Source organism: Grus americana, chromosome 2 (genome assembly GCF_028858705.1).
Source record: "Grus americana isolate bGruAme1 chromosome 2, bGruAme1.mat, whole genome shotgun sequence".
Classification (NCBI taxonomy): Eukaryota; Metazoa; Chordata; class Aves; order Gruiformes; family Gruidae; genus Grus; species Grus americana.
The window spans coordinates 24,219,841-24,237,710 of record NC_072853.1 but is presented as its reverse complement, the minus strand read 5'-3'; the positions used below and the strand labels follow the sequence as shown (position 1 = coordinate 24,237,710).

The 17,870-nt window shown below is 36.0% G+C and overlaps 1 protein-coding gene across 7 annotated transcripts in view; it reads left to right on the top strand.

Annotated features, from left to right (window-relative positions):
• Nucleotides 1-17,870, top strand: part of VPS13B (vacuolar protein sorting 13 homolog B) — a 485,973-nt gene that overhangs the window by 157,768 nt on the left and 310,335 nt on the right. For 5 of the 7 annotated variants that reach the window (XR_008575696.1, XM_054815083.1, XM_054815086.1 and 2 more), the window contains exons 18-19: nucleotides 1,558-1,692; nucleotides 2,531-2,704. The exons of 1 other annotated variant lie outside the window; for it this stretch is intronic. Coding sequence is in view for 5 of the 6 variants with exons in the window: in XM_054815083.1 (XP_054671058.1) it covers nucleotides 1,558-1,692; nucleotides 2,531-2,704 (309 nt within the window). In the remaining variant the exon portion in view is untranslated. The remainder of the gene's footprint in view (nucleotides 1-1,557; nucleotides 1,693-2,530; nucleotides 2,705-17,870) is intronic. One more of the 7 variants, XM_054815084.1, reaches the window with a different exon arrangement.

Sequence of the window (17,870 nt, the reverse complement as noted above, 5' to 3'; positions counted from 1 at the left end):
CACAAATTAGGAAGAGGCTGGGCATACCTCAAATGCAGAAAACAGGTTAAATTTTGATAAGAAAGTATGCATAGAATGTGGAACGTACTTTCACAAAGCAGTCTGGTTTACTAAATGCCATGTGTCCCTTCGTATGCTGCTTCTCTTTTCCTACCCTGGAAAGTATTTTTTATTCAAAAATTATTTGAATGTCTTACCAGAAGAAAATTTAAATAAATATATGTCAAGAAGTCTGCTTACCTAATGATTTTGTATGCACTATCAAATGCACTTCAGTGTTTAGGAACTGGAATAGGCACAGTGAACTAAGCACAATTACAAGGTTTAATCCTAAATCTTCTGTTTCCTATAAAAATTTTTAGGAATTTTTCCTTACTAGTTAATATATAGTAAAGGTTGTCCTTTGGTTTAAGTCTTTGAGAGATTGTGCAAAAAACTAATGAGTTCATTCTGTAGAGAATACATTGTTTCTTTAATGTGTGTAAGTACCTTGAAATACATATCAAAATGCTTTAATTTTTTTTTTAATCTGATATTCCACGATACTTTCGTTGCTTAATTATGGATTTTGGAATAAATTCTATGTTACATGTGCAAGGAAACAGTTCCATAATTACACTAATATTTGCATAATTAACAAGCTGCTTGCCAGTTTTAACTGACAAATTCCAAGTCACTTTTGCGTGAGGGGAACAAAAACATTAAAAAATGATACCTTCTGTTAGTTTTTCCTTTCATACTTCTTACAGGTGTTGAAACTATTTTTTTTCTGATTTGCAAGTAAACGTATTTTTTTCTGATAGGCAGCGCTGTACTGAATAGGAGGGCTGACTTCACCTATGCTCTGGGGCTGTTTTGGGGGCTGCCCTCGAGCTTTGCCAACATATCTCAGTCCTGACTTGTAAGATCCCCTGCTGCTGCCGCCGCAGTTCTAGGCAGCTCTTCAGAAGTGACTGCCAATAGCGCCGATTTCTTCCAACTGGTGCGGTAGTTTTCTGGTGTGCACAAATGGGGGCTGAGGAAGGACCACCAAAACTTATTGCCTTGTGACCTGAGGCAAGGTTTGAACTCCAGTTTCCGTTGAAAAATGACAAGTGTGCTGCTGGCTGCCCGTGCCATTCAGCTGCATGGATTTAATGCTTTACATTGCTACTGAGTAAAATGTTGTTGTCTAAATGTGAGCTGAAAACACTTCGTCATTTAAGGTCCAGAAATGAAAGGATCACAATAAAAACATGAAAGAGAATAATTGAGGTGGCACTTATAAAGTGAAAACAAAAGCGTATCTATGTCTAGATATACATATTTATTCCAATTTCTAAGTGGCTTTGTGTGTTTTCTTCACAGTATCTGTATATATTTTATGCATAACTGTATTAAAATGCCTATTCACAGCATTCTCTCACTTCCATTTAAAAACTGTGAATCACAACAAAAATGCTATAAGAACATCTAAGGTAGATAATTAAAGTATAATTAAGTTTAAATGCCTTGGTGAAGGAATATAAAAATATTTAAATTCAACAGGCTAGTACATTTGCAGTTTTCTTTTATTAGGTGTGAAATCTAAGAATCCCCTGCCAACTCTTGAGGGCTCAATCCAGAATGTTGAATTGAAGTACTGCGGCACATCATTGGTCAAATGTGCCTCTGGGACCGTGGGATCAATAAAAATTTGTGCCAAAGCCCCAGGTATGTGCAGCTGGACCATGTAAAACTTTATTGCCTGTATAGGAGAATTGGCCTTGCTTTTTACAAGGAGAGTTACTGAAACAAGAATTTACTCATTGTTCCTATGAATCAGAGAGGTTTTTTTGTATTCTGTTTTGGGGTTTTTTATTATTATTGTTAAGTGTGCCAGGATGATCCAGTCTGGCCCCAGTATAGTCAGTTTTTACACCGAATAAAAAATAAAGATGATGTTTTTTTCTGCTGAGACATATATTAATCTAAAAGCACTGAAGAAACTGAAATAACTCTGCATTTTCATATCACATAGAATATCTGCATTTCGCTTTATTTGCAGCGTAATTCTGTTTATGGTTTAATTTCTCATTTTCCAATAATGCTGCAAGTATGTATTTTGCTTGTGAAGTTATTGAGGGCTCTGTGATAAATAGTTTTTAAATTTCTTTAATAGAATTTTTCTTGAAGAGCATGCAGGAACTTTTCCAATCAATGTCTATGATATCTTCATATGTAAAGGCAGCTAACTAACTATTAAAAATGTAGTGCATTTAACTCTAAATTGAGTTCATGGTGATTTTTAAAGATATTATTTTATGAAGTTGGGATGGAAAATACTATTTCCAATAGAATTGATTATCTGAAATCCTCCTGCATGTAAAGACATTTACAAGATAACATTAAGGAAGCTGTTTAATAGTTTATATGAGACTGCTCTCTCTATTTCCTCTTTTAATTCTGTACTTACAATGTTAATAGCTGTTCTCTTTGGACTAGTGAATGTTTGTGTTGAAAATTTATCTTGTTACAGTAAAAGCTGTAAGGGGTCTAATCTTTATCTTAGGTGATGGTGGAAAAGAGAAGCTGATTCCTTTAATTCAAGGCCCTTCTGACACCAGAGACTTACACAGCAGTAAGTGGCTCAATGAGAGTAGAAAGCCAGAATCTCTCTTAGCTCCAGATTTGGTAGCCTTTACAATCCAAATTCCACAGTATATGGACTACTGCCATAATTCTGGTAAGTGCAAAACTCTTGTTAAGCTCGTATCGCGTTACATTTTTCCGATCCAATGTAATTTTCAAAAGATAGACGTCATATAAAATGCCAAATGCCAAAGTATCTTTTTCACATACTGCACACATTACAAGTCTACCTTAGCTCACTGTGTGACACAGAAACTAAAAGCAGCATTTCAATGTAAGTCTTCTTCAATAAGGAAGGCTTCATTGACTTTGCCTTTTAAATTATTTACACAGAATTTTTTGTAACCCCTTTTTGGGGGCAGGATCCAAGTTGAAAATACTACTTTTTTATTTCTTCCCTTTATCTATTGGGTTGAGCTGCTTATACACAAGTTGGCATACTGAATTCAAAGTGGTTCATATAAATTTGCAGCATAATTTATAATTAAATTAAGAATTTCTTTATCATAAAAATTGTTAATAATAAAAAGGTGATTTTTAAAATGCTACAGAGCACATATTTGACATCATCAAACTTGGCGTTGTGGTGGATTTAAATAAGAAACAAGTTAATATTTTCAGAAAGTTGCTTGGATAAATTTAAGACTGTTGTTGACTTTGTGGGCATAAATAATCTTACCTGACATTCTTATGGTTTCTGTGGGCTTTAAACAAAACATTGGTCTGTTTTAAGTAACATTGACAATTTTGAAATGTATCTAACTTAAAATAGCTATAATATAGTTTCTGAAATACACATGGATCTAGGTTTTGCAGTCATTATGGTGCATTTTAAAAATCATATTTTCAGGTTTTTAAAAGTTTATCCTGTTGTTATGCTAAGAGTGGAATCAAATAGGGGAAGGAAAACCAACCCAGAAAGCATCTAGTTTAAGGCAAGCAAAATAATTAGCTGACCTCAATATTATGAAACACAAAAGTAAACTGAAAAGCGTGCGCTTTTTCTCTATTTTTTTTCCATGTGTAATGGTTGTTGAATGTCATTAGTCTGAAAAGTAACAGTGAATTTATTGCCATCTTTGTAATTTTTACGTACGTATGTAAACAACATTTGATTCTTATGCAAAGTAAATATTTGCAAGCACTGTGCACTCCAGCAGTTAGGTTATTTTTTCAGTAACTGTACTTATATGTTTCTTGGAGAGCATCATGTTGGAAATGTTTACGGCATTGTTTTTATAACAATTATCTCAAGTTTCTGCCCCTAAAAGATTGCTGAAAAGCAATTCATTATTCAACAGTCTCTGAATTTTTGAGATCCGTTTTTTTAAAAAAGTGAAAATCTGTTGCACCTGTTGTCTCACTTAAGTAACTTTTAAATGTTCATAATAATATTTATTACTATTACTGATTATTGCATTTTCTGCCTTTTTTGAGGATCTTTTGGTTTAGTTTTCTGATTTTTGTCTTAGAATATTAATGACATTTTAAAGGAGCTGTGCATACTTTCCTATGCTATAGAATTATTGCTTTTGTTACAGGTCACAGGGATCACATACATTTTCGGTCATCAGTATTATGGATAGTCCATTTAGACAGTTGAGAGAATTTGATAGGCAGTGACAGGAGATGCCTGTGAGAATTAAGGCACCCACAAATGAAGTGCCAGCCAGACTCATATGGAGGCGCTTTGAGAGGCAGAAAATTGGTTTGTAAGAGACAAATGTCTGTGGTACCTGTTTCATAAATTGAATGGAGATACATTTAATATGCTAAGATTTTAGAATTGAAAATTTATGGGACCCTTCACCTGCCCCTGCAGTGCCTCAGGGAAGTTGTACCGATTCCGTGTACTCAGTGGTAGGCGCCAACCTGCGTGCTCAGCCTCTGGCTCTCCTTCTCTCGATCTGTAAGGTGGCACCTTTGATGACAAATGGGACAGAAGAGCTGACTGATGTGTTAAAGCTTTGGTCCCAGTAAACATGCAGAATAGTGTACTGCAAATGTTTGTGGGGTCTTTTTAAAATATAAATTAAAATAGGAAACATTAATGTTTAAATTATCTCAGGTTCTATACAAAGGAGGAGGGAGTTAATTAAAGCCTTCATTTTCAAATACTTGCTGAAGGAACGGAGGGGATTTAATAAAGGAGATATAGCTATCCTTTTTGTTACAAGTGTGAAAACTACATGGAGAGAAAACATGAAGTTATTTGAGAGCATAAAAATGCTTTTGCTGTCAGTTGCAGTCACTTCTGGGAATTAAGAAAGCTATACTGGATAATTTGACAGCAAATTCAACTTATGCCTCAGGGGAATAGAAGGGTTGTTGAAAGCTGTACTACTGGAGATGATTGTGCTGTACTGAAGTTGTGCTATTTGAGCAATTTATCCTAATGATGTTAGATCTGATGTTCTGGAATAGGAATTTGGACTACAGAGAAGAGTGGAGAGAGTAGTTCAACCTACTTGTAGAAAGAATGAAAAAAGTTATCCAGGAGAGATGAGAAAAATTATCTAGAACTGGTCAGTGTTATCAGATTTCTGGATATAAGGCCAGGGTTGGCCAAGTCTTCAAACTCTGCAAAGTGCATATACAAATAGCTGTATAGCTGATGCTCACAAAATACACACATGATTTCTCAAAAGAGCTAAGGGTGGCGGCAGTTCCAGCTTGGTGGGATTGGATAAGTTGTCACCCAGCACTCAGGTAAACTCAGTTCACTTCTCCCCATATACAAGGATTCAGAAAACTTTGCAAACTCAGTGTCAGTAGAGCAGCTGGTCACAGCATGCAGCGCGGCAGGGGGGTGCATTAGGGCTGCACAAAGCTAAATCGCTGCAAGTCAGTCACCTCCGTTAAGAACAGAATGATATCATGTCTTTTGGTGTGTAAAACCAAGAGAAGCAATTGCAGGGGAATTTCTGGGTACTCTGGAAGAATCTTGGAATACAACACAATGCCTATGCAAGTGACTTAAAAATTTTTTGCTTATATAAAAATTAGTGAAGGAAGAATAGCTAATTAATTTATTATGCATCTGTGAGGTTGAATGGAAAACAACTTGGTCTAAAATCAAAACAGCTGTTTGGATATAAAATGCCAAGAAGGAGGTTGTGCAAATGGCATGAGGTTCTTGAATAAATCAGGGTGTATTTACCAGGAGAACAGGACGGGGACTTTTCATCCTCCTCTCCCTGTCAGGTCAGCAACTGTCTACTGTCTTGTACCACTCCAGTCATATGATCCAGGGTGACCAGGATGGTTGTGCAGCTTGCTTTTACTGCTTGTCTGTAGGTGGCCCTGCAAAGGTTGAGTGTGTATTTACAATTTGAGTGATAAAGCATTTTACACTAGTTTTTTATTTCTTGCTATTTCACTTGTTGCTGCCGAGAGGAAGAGGAAAAAAAAATACAGTTCTAGTAGTACCATACTGCACTGAGTATAACCAGCATAGGGAAAAACTCTATAAAATGTAATTCCAAAAAGGGCAGCATTAAAGCGTGCGGTGTATAGCATATACAGGCAAAGTAAGTATTATGTATAACAAGTGCATCTACTGGTGAGTATTTAGCAAGAGTATTTTACCGTTTGGTGCACAAAGTGTCATTAGCATGGTGGAAAACCATTCCACCTATGGCAGAGGAAGTATTTAGGGACACAGAATATCAATATGATTTTGTTTAGTCCTTAAATACAAGTCTGCACGCTGGTGCTTTTGATTTTTAATTGTATGAAAAACTGCCCCAGGTATCTCTGTGCACAGTTGTAAAAATCAGTGGATATGCTCTGCAGTCCTTATCTGAACTGCAGCATATAAAATAAATACAAGAGAGGAGATTATTCCATTACCCCAGGGCTTGGGAAGGTCTTCTTTCTGCTTCTCTGAACTAACCCTGGCTTTATTAACCCTCGGAGCAAGCTGCAGACCATGGTTGTTTCACCTGGCCTTTGAGAGAAATAGGGAGATTTCAAAATGAATGCTGGTGTTAGTATTTAATTATGAGCAGCTGTTGAATAGATGAGGTGAGCTGATTAAGCTCTATTTGGTTTGCCATATTGAATAATTGGGAGTATGTGCACAGCCGGCATATGGAGAGCTTTATTACATATAAATCAAGAGGAACTAAAATTAAAAAATACAATTAAAAGGTTTTCTTTGAGATCAGCTTAAATATTCAGTAATGCAGCAGTGAAATAAGGGGGTGAACAAAAGTACCTGTATTACTAGCATGCTCATGTGTGGTAAATTGATACACCCAGTGGGGCAAAGTAAGAGTGAGAAGGCTTCTCTAGTTTGTGAAAGCTGTGTGAAGGCTGAACAGCAAATATTCAACCTTATAAAAGTTGGTAATTTCTCATTTAAGTGGTATTTTTCTTAAATTTCCAAAGATCATTGGATTTTTTTCTCCACTGTCAATATTTTTTAATTTTGCGTAAGATCACTCCATTCTCCTCCCCTCCCCCATAAAGAAAAAAGTGAAAATATTTTTAAGACCGAAAAAATCGTATCTTCAAACATGAAAAGAGTGCCATAAAGGTTATACCAGCAGGAACGTTATTTTTTTCCTATCATAAACCACCTGATTTTATCTGTTAGAACTTATTTGAAAGAGGTGAGAGATTTTACATACATTTGTTTTTATGCATACACACCTATATATGCCACCAACTCCCCCTTTCTTGCAGTTAAAAAAGCCTGTCATTGTCATTTTTTTTATTTAATTTTGACTACTCATATTGGGGATACTTCAAAGCCTGGTTTTTAAAGCTGGAACAATGATATTTTTTAAGTTCTCAGTTTTAATTAAATGAGTGCTTGTTCCAGTAAACAAATAAAAAAAAGTCCTTGTAAAAGAGAATTCATAAACTGATTTGAAGTATTTTGGAAAGATCCGACACAATGAATGAGTAAAAATGCTTAATATATTGGAGTAATTAAAGACAATTCACATTTGTGGTTTGGGCATAAATGTGTAAAAATTATACCCCTCTATCTTATTACATTTCCTTTTCTCTCCCTGCGGATTTCACTATGTACTTTATCTGTAATTGTTGCCAGTTTTCTATCAAGTTCCCACTGGGCTTCTGGTGCAAAAAATCTTATCCTCTCGATGACAGAGCTTGCCTGAATGATTTCATGCTCTTAGCATTTTTGTTCACGGGAATTAGGGGCAGAATGTAACTGCAGCTGAACATAGCATCTATTTTTGTAATTTTGAAGTTTAGACTCTGTTATTGGAACTAAATGAAGAGATGCAGGTGTTCTCCAGTTCAGGTCCTTTGGGATTTTTTGATGGTAGATGCTTGAAAAGAAAATGCATGTGTTTCCAGAGTCAAACAGCAGCTGTGGACAAGGATTTATGTTTTTCTCAGAACTTTGGGATTTCAAAATGTTACATTTAATCACATGCACAGAAAGGAGAGCAAATGTTAAAGATGTTACATATAAAACTAGGGGACTGATCTTTTTACCATACCAACTAGTGGTGGGAATAGAGGAACAAAGTGATCTTTAATCTTAATATGAACAATTTCAAAAGGATTATGATAGTTGCCAGGACTCTGGTCTTTTGAGAACTGTGCTCTTGCAGCATACAACATTTATATCCTCTTAATTGCTTTTAAAATCTGGCTTATTCTCATCTTTTGCCTTGGAAAAATATGAATGCTAATAGTATAAGTTACTGAAAACACAGTATTCATGTAGTACTTATGTTGGAGTAGAGCGAATTTAAATTCAGGTAAGTATACATTTTTAGAAAAATTATTCTAGTAATGTCCTGTAGTTTTCAAAATCAGATTAAAAATAGCAGTTCAACTGCCTGAACTGCAAGGCTAAATTTAGAATTTTTCTGAGTTACAAAACTTAAGGGCAGAAGTCTTTTGTGGTAATGTAATTTCTCCCTCACTTTCTCTCTCTCTTATAATTTTGAAATTAGTTGATTGTATTAGACAAAATGTCTGACATCTTTTAATTTCATCACAAGCTCAAGTGGGGGCAGCAGATGGTGGTACTGCTGTGCAGTTCCGGACGGGAGGATGGTGTGGGGAAGAGCAAGTTGGTAACAGTGGTAAATGCAAGTTAGTTAATACCTATCTGAGAAAGTAAAAGCCTCATTTTAAATGCATTTAATTTTGTACGTTTTCCAGCTCGTGTGTGCTCCATCCTCCCTCATTACCCTCACAGCTCAATATGTTGTGCACTACAGCCCAGTTAAGTATCAAATATTTTTCTAGACCTGAATCACCTCTATCTACTGTCTTAAAGACCCAGCACTTGTTACTTTTTCTAAGAGGAAAGTAAGCTTGTCTTCAAGCACAGCCTGTTACTCTGCTGGCTCCAATTATAAATTTCATGTTCATGGGAGTAGCATCAGGGAGGGACATACTACATAACACTAACTAGATTAACATTATTTCTAGCAGGTTGCATAACTCTGGCAACTGGCAGTAAGTTCTGGTTTTAGAAAGGTAATTGTGCAATGCAGGAGTAAGGCAGCCTGTTCAACTTTCCATCAAGGAATTCTGCAAACCCTCTTGGGGGAAGAGGTGTTTTCATCTCTCTGCATACGTTGCATTCAGTTTCTCTCAATGTGCCATAAATCTTTCAACAATACATGTACCCTAGAATTCTGAAATTGTGACTAAATAGGATTCTGAGTTTTGTAGAATGATACTTGACAAATTGGTATTTAAAAAAAAAAAAAGCTAAAGCTACACTCTGTCCTATCAGTTGTTAGGAACTCAGCCTGTGTAGTTAAGTTTCCTGAAAATAATTCTGGTTTTCTTTCAAGCCTGACTGACTTTGAGATGTACTGTTCAGCTGCGCTATGGAAGTTAACAGAGTAATGTCTTTAGCCAAAGTGTTCTTGCTTTTTTTCAGTTTCCTTTTCTTAATAGTAGTATCACTTAAGAGTTTGGTAGCATGGCAAAATAATGACAAAACTTGAACAATGAAGATGGAGACTCAACTCCAAATAGCAGGAGCCTGAGATGTTGCACTGGGAAATCTGTTGAGTGAGGGAGTTGGAAAGTCTGATTCTCCTCTGGGTTTATACCTTTTTCTTTAGAAACTCATTGCCTGACTTTCTCTTTTCTCTTAATTCAGGATAACAGCATTCTGCCTATAGGTAATGCTGCAGTTCATCTTGTAGTTCTTGGGATGGGTGTTTGTGCTTCAGTATTGGCAACTGAATATTTCAGCTCTTGAGGGGTGGGTAAGAAGGGGTATGCAGGCTTTAAAGCGCAGAAAGGAAATCTCCCCACCACCTCTTTAAACACAGGAAACCTAGAAAGTTCTGTAAAAGTAAAAAATTGAGTTGTTAAAAAAGCCTTTTTTTCTTTTTAACCTTTTAACTCATTAACTGTGTAAAACTTGAGGAATGGCAGATATGAGACTATTTCTGCTACCTTTATTTTGTGTGTATGCATGTGTGTTCCATAGGATTTCTGTTCATTTACAATCTGGTAGTATCAAAGTGTTTCATATGGCCACCAAAGTCATATTTAACACTTCTGGTATGAAAAAAAATCTAAATGTGGGTTCAAATGATAACTTCTGTTTCCATAACAGAATAGGATAATGTATCTGTGTTTCATATATTTATGAAAATGCATTCGCCTTCTCTATTTGTGGCATCTGGAAAAGCATTATTCAGCAAGGTGACTAGATACTTATTGATGGTGCAGAGAGTTTTGGAAATGTGACAGGCATATGCTCTTAGCAATTGCTGACACATAGCTTTGGACATTGAAATCTGTTTTTAATGGAGAAAATGTATGTTAGCCAACATATTGGGATAGCTCCTACTCATTTTGAAAAAATGCCATGGGATCTTTAACTTCCATTTGGATGCTTCCCAGACATGGGCATAAGGGACTGTAACTGTTTACTTTCAAATGGTGTTTAAACTGTTTCCAGGCTTTATAATTGAATTATATTGGTTTCACTACTGCTTTGGTGATGTAAATGATTCCTGTAACATGGCTATTTTTTCGTAATGAAATGCTAAATAGATATCACTGCAAATCAGTAGACTTTTGGTGGTAAAATATAAATGCATTGTGACAGGGTCCATTTTTTGTTTCAGATTTTACTAACAATTGATTAAATAACGTTACTAAACAGAAATATATAACATTTGATGAAAAACAACATTAAACAAAGTATCTGCATTATTTTTAATGTGGAAATTATGATCTAAATATGTAGAATCATAGAATCATAGAATGGTTTGGGTTGGAAGGGACCTCAAAGACCATCTAGTTCCAACCCCCCTGCTGCAGGCAGGGACACCCTCCACTAGACCACGTTGCCCAAAGCCCCATCCAACCTGGTCTTAAACACTTCCAGGGATGGGACCTCCACAACCTCTCTGGCAAACCTGTGCCAGTGCCTCACCACTCTAACAGTAAAGAATTTCTTTCTAACACCTAATCTAAATCGACCCTCCTTCAGCTTAAACCCATTCACTCAAACACTCAAACTCTTCCACTCAAACATTACTGTCCTGCAGGTCCCACAGCAGTTCCTTTCTGTGATGTTCTAAATAGCCATATGTGGTCAGAAAATAAAGTTGTGCCATTACCAAGTGATCGAAGAGGTAGTTTTATGTAGAAAACAACAGTTCACAGCCAGGATGAGACAAAGCGGGTTAGAATCTTAGCAGTATATTGATTTTTTTTTTTTAATTCAGTAACCCCAATGATGAGCCCCAAGCTAAGACATATTTGTATAGTTGACCAAACTGAAGAATGATTTTGGACAGATTATCTTTAAGGTGTCCAACTTTGGAAACATTTAAATTAGTTTCATTTTCTTCGTGTGCTGTGAAGCTTCTGAACATTAATCTCTATCAAAAATCTGCAAACCATATAGAAACTAGTACTCTAGGAACCATTAGTCACTTCTAACAGTCAGACCATTTAATCACTTCTGTGTTGTGTGAGCTGATTTCATTTTCCTTTTAACTGTGCACTGAAATAGAACTAATATGTGCAAGATACTCGTGTACATACTTGTTATCTAAGGTGGCAGAAATACTTAAAATTGGTATGAGGAAAACAGTGCACTGCGTAACTTTTCAGTTCTATTTAATAGCTAAAATTAGCATACTTAAATAATGTGAGCATTTAATGTTGAGTATCTCCATAAAACAGATTTCTAAGTACAGCAACTTCAAACACAGATACTGTATACTTGAGGTATCTTGACGTTCTCACTATTGTGTGGAGTACTAAATGTATTTGAGAAATGCAGTGATAGGATTATGGTGGATATATAGTTCCATTAAATAGCTAAGTATTTTTTCATTCTTAATTTTAATCTGATTTAGAGTCTTCAGTAGAGGAAAAAACATTTTGAAAAGGAAAAAACAATTTGTTTTTCTGAAGTCGTGTCTGAAACAGAAAACTATAGGTGTTGCCCAAATCTTGTAGCTGGTTCAGTTAAGACAGAAGCATTTGCTGGAGCAAAGTAATTTTCTGACCTGAGTCCTGAGTTCCCATTCAAACACTCTTCTGCTGCTAATTGTTGATACTGAGCTCCACTTATGGCACAGTAAATTAATGCAAAGTCTGGTTTTCCTAAGTGTTTTCCTAATATCCTGATGTATTTTCAAGATGGAGTAGACAGATCTGAAAAAAAAGTATTGTGATTTTCCCCAAGAGATTTAGAAAATGGATTCTTTGTGTCTGCAAGCAGAGTAGCAAATCATTTTGGGATTGTACTGTCGGAACTCAATGAGAACGTTGCATGGTTATGCACAGAGCAATGAGTGCCCTAACAATGAGAACTGAAGGGATGGGGAGTCCCGAACAAACATGTCAGCTCTTACAGTTGGCACAGTAAGAGTCTGCCTGCATCTGCCAACTCTCCCACTTTTAGCTCGTGTGCATCATCTGTCATGGTACAGCTTCGTGGGCCATTTGCCTGGGATCCCTGCCAAGCTGGAGAAGTAGCTTTGACTATGCTGCCTCATGTCCCGAAATCCTGGAAAAATAGCCCAGTGCCTGTGGGAAGGTGGACATGAAAGGAGTAGGACCCATTGGAGTTTGAGCTATGTCTTTTTGAATTTCAGTGTTGATAACTAACTCTCGTGCCAGAAGAAAAAACCCCACCATGTTCTAATAATATGATGCAAACCGTAAATGAAAATAAAGTATAATCTGAAAATTAATGATAGATATCAGAATAATAATCTGAATAAATCAAAAGCTGACTGTGTCTTCCCATCTTCCCCCTGCCCTCAATTTATTTTCTGGAATAAAACTATTTGAACCATACAGAAACATTGCTTAAATACAATATAAAGTATAATATTAGAACTGACTGTCATAGGGAATTTTTTTTCCCCCTGAAATTGAGAAAATAATGGAAATTTGGTAAATAGAAACAACTCTCATTGGAAAAATAAGAGAAGATATGGTTGAATCTAATGAAGCATTAAATACAGTGTTTGGTTCAACATTATTGTGCAGGGTTATGGAGTGCATGAGATGAATCATCACCTCTGGATAGTATTCTTCTTTTCTCTTATGTATTTGTCCATGGCATAGAGGATAATCAGTAGGACGTGATTAATCGTCTTCTAAATAAACTGGACCTCTTTTCCTCACTGGGCTTTGAATAAATTCTATATACAATATATTTTCAATATTTTTTTTATATTTAGTGTAACTCTATTCGTGTTTGGTTATCTATTCAATGGAAATAAATTAATGAAAGGAGAGTATGAATTCTCCTCTCCCTCTGATTTTGAGCTCTATTGTAATGTCCCTGCTGTGATAAGAGAAAGAGGAATTCAGTATTGAGCAAATCCTCTCTCTAGGTTGTGACCTGAAAATTCATACAAGAAAATGAAAGATGTTCGATGTCTTTGTTGTATTTGAAAGATATTTTAGCCCAAGCCCTGCATTAATATTTTTCGGATATTAAAATTATTGCAAAATAGTTATTTTGTACATGTTTGATAATAGATTCATTATTAAAGGATAAGCTTAAAATTATTCTATTGTATTAAAATTGTGTTTTTAAACCAACTTTTGGAAAACCTGACGGATACAAAGTAATCTTTGGTATAATGGAATTTTCTGAAAAGATGTGTGTGTATTTTAAAGTGCACATGCCAGTCCTTTAAGCAGTTGCATGTCTAAACTAATGAAATGAAACTTTAGTGCAAATTGCAGTCAGTTAATAAAATTATTTTTAATCAAAAACCAGGGAATAATTAAAGGTATGTTTGATTATATTTTTGAGTTTTGAAAACAGGTGCAATAAAAATATAATAATAATCTTCATAATACTAATTATATTTAGTGTAAAGACTTTTATAATAGTTTGAAGCCAATAATAATTTTTTATTTCCTCACTGGTAACATAACACAGAATAAGTATAAGCCTGTGAACAGGATGACAACACAACTGTTGATGCACTTCGAATGAAACATCTTTATCAAGTTAATACAAGCAGCAGTCATGCCCCACTTGAATTACTCATTTATAATGGCTGAGCAGCAGCCTGGATGTGGACTTTGAAATCCTGGGAAAATAAGATACATGCATGCATTCAAATGTCTAAAGTCTTTGCTTTAGAGCAGCTGTAAAACGTTGAAGTGAGATGTCAGCTACTAGCTGTTGTCTACATTTTTAGTCCAAGGGGAGATGTGATCATTTAATTGCTAACCAAGGATAATATTATTGTAATCATTGCATCCTCAGTTCAAGACTTTCTATTTTCAAGAGCCGTTTGAACATTTAGGACCTAAGAATCAGAATATTTATCTGCTTTTTGCACACTTTTAATACACAGATTATTCCAACTTTATTTTAAGACCTTATTTGTTTTGTTATAATACATAGATTTTTCTCTAACATTTATTGTGCTTGTGCTGAGGGAGTAGTAAACCTATAGATTTGTAAAATATCAAAATAAAGCACATGTATGGGTAGCAATTTCAGAAATGCTCCCTGCATGCTCACTCAGGACATAAGAGTATAATAGCTGGTAAAAGCCATGTATTAGAAGGATGTGTCTCTGCACTGTTGGGATGTTGGAGCTTGCACAATCTTTTGCAGATGACTGCATTGCTGAGTTCCTTGTCTTCACAGCTTGATACCATGTTTCCTTTGAAAAGATAGACATGTAGGAAATTAACTGTTCAACTTTAATTTTTCTTCAAATGCTTGCACAATACCAAAGAGGGTGCATCCCATTACACTTGGATCAGAGGTTTTTGATAAGAAGTGCCAGATGTTGTGTCTCAAGTATCCTCACACTTCCCAAGTCAACAGTACAGATAGTAACCACTCTTCTTTCACTGCAGGAATTGTACAAGCTGCTGTGACATGAGGTGAGTGAGACCAGTTTTGCTTATTGGAATATCTGTAAGGGCAGTGTGAATTTTGTGTCTGTGTGGCACTTTGGAGGCAGACAACAATGACAATGTTGTATCTATTCAGAGATACTCATCACCATCTTACAGCCAGCGTTAAGACTGCAGAGGGGCTTACTGAAGGGCTGTTCAGGAATTGGTCAAGTAGTTTTTTCCTTATGTTTTTGTTACAAGTAGAATTAAGATTTCTTGTACTTCATTTCAGTCTGTTTCCTGGAACAGGGCATCTCTAACATGCACCGTGCAAACTTGTTTTTTCCTCTGGAAAGTCACTATCTCAAAACCGTGATGGAAGGAGCAGGTGTTTTCTACACAACGGCGGCAAATTAAGGCACAAACTCAGAGGTCGTGCCTGCCTTCCTGTTAATGGAAAAACTGAGAGGCAAGAATAATCCACCTTAAAGGCAGAAGTATGATGGTTAAAATCTTTACTAATACTTGTCCAAGGCAGCACTACTGGAGGTATTGAAGATATAGCCAGGGAGGAGTGTTTATCTTACACTGTGATCAAAGTGGAACATTTTGGGATGGTTTGCATTGCTCTTCTCCAATGAGGTACTCTAATGGGCAGCTCCAAGAGGATGATGGAGGGATATTTGCAAGACGATGCATTAACCCTCATAGCCTTGACGGTGACTTGGCTTTATTTGGCTTTAGATGCAACAGTTTGTCAACTGTGAGCAGCAGCTCAGCTAGCTCTAGTAAATGGTTTCTGTGTATTGAGGTGTGAATATACTTGAGCAAGTGACTCCAGAACATTTGTTTTTAAGAGCATAGAAATTAGTAATTAAGAAGCATACTTGTACAAAAGTAGCATGAGGTAATGCTAAGGGAGCAAGATGTTTTTCATTCATTTTCTGCGAGGTCCCATAGCAAAACACTTGCAAGTGAATGCTGTTATATTACGAGCCACTATAACTCAGGATCAGTTACTGCAGCATTTTGGTCCTGGCTTTGAGGAAATAAAGCAACATCTGAGTTCCTGCCATGCTTTCTGATGTGAGGCAAGCAAAGTTCTGCCGCTTCTGTCTAATACAGATAGCTGTGTATGTTCCTTTTTCTTAATGCTCTTTCTAGGGGAGGTTGTTGGCTCATAGCATAACAGCCAGCTTGTAAGACTGCAGTCTGTGTGCTCCCGAGCCTTTGATCTAGCCTTTGTGGATAGTTGTTCTGGGGTTCACACCTCAAAGGGCCATGACTCCCAACAGCATCGAAACATAGAAGCCTTCTTGCTGCTGCTGGTTCAGAGAAGTAGAACCAGTGTAACAAATAATTTTACTTTTAACTAGTAAAAATGTGAAGCTAACCCAGCTTGCAGTCCTACTCCTTTTCTTTTTCCAGAGGATTGTATTTGTTTTCTTAAGAGAGAGATAAAGCCCCCTTCCTACCATTCATTGCTTAAACTGGAATGCCAAAATAAGATTTTGGAATGGCCAGGGTTATTTCTTTATTATAGCTGAAAAAAGTGGGAATACCTAATTACTTATTACCAGACAGCTGTCATAATTTTCCTAAATATTTTCATGTTTAGCTGTACCTGTATATATAGAAGCATATGTGTAAGTAGAGAACAAGATACCTATTCTCATTATATCTGTGAATAGGATTTTCTGATTATTGTTGAAATTTGGGAGGAAAGCTTAGAAAAATGATGTTGTAATCCATGGTAGGTTGTTTGACCTGCCCCTATAAATATATCAGAGAGCTACAACTTGAGAGAAAATATAAATCTTTTTAGCTCTAGATGCTCTTGTTTCCCAGAGGATTACAAGTGGGACAGGAAGACAGTTTCTTTAATTCATTTATCCATAACTCAATCCCTTTGGAAAATCTCCAGTTGGTTCTTTATACCCCAGGAAGAATGCCAGCTGACCACGTGGTGGTTTTTGACAAATCCTACCTAGTTTCTGTCAGTACCAGTGTAGTGTGGTTCACATCTTTTAGGGAAATGCAGGCATAGAGTAGTAGTTGATTGAGGTTTTTCTAATATTCTCCAGTAGTTCTTCCTTCGTACGTTAGAATAATAATAAAATATCTTATGACATAATAGTTTCTTCATAGTTATTTTAGGAATTTTTTACATGACTCTACCTGGCCTTGGCCTGTCATGAACATATGACACCTGCAACACTTTTAAATGACATTTGCATGCTGTATTATCTGATACATAATAGATGTGTTAGTTTATATAAACCTGTATCAATGCTATCAACATAACATTGGAGAAAATTAGTATTTTGAGCTTCGTTTGGCTTCTTTACTAAATTTTTAGTGTGCTTTTATAAATTAAATTATATTCCAAACAAGTAGGCCGTGCCTGATAAAGATATGTGCCATCCCCTTAGAAATCCCAAACAAAAGCTATTGAGTATGTTAGTTTGAAATATGTAAAAGGTGGCTAGTGTCACGGCTTTTAGTGCAGTAGTTTAAGAATAACATTACACTTGCTTAGATCAGTAGAATGTGTCTTGCATGCCAGTGTGCCAATGCAAATAATATTCAGACTTTTCTAAAGCTTTTTGATATGTTTCTTCTGTGAAGAAGTCGTTTCTTCTGTGAAGTGCAGCTTAATGTTTAGTTACTGATAGCATCCATTATTATTGTTATGCTTTGGATCAAGGAAAAGATAAAATAGTCTGAATAACAAAGCGTTCAATAGCTTCAACTTTCTGCCTAAGGAATAACAAAAAGTAGCAGACTGAAGTTCAAATTTATATGGTGAATAAGTTTGAGTAGTTTTCTGTGCCATTAGCGGAACAAATTAAACTTTCACTGGTTGAGTGCATATACCTAAACAGTGTAGTGTGGGAGGATTATCAGCCAGTTAGTCTTATTGGTTTATTGGCAGCAGAGCAGATTTAAAC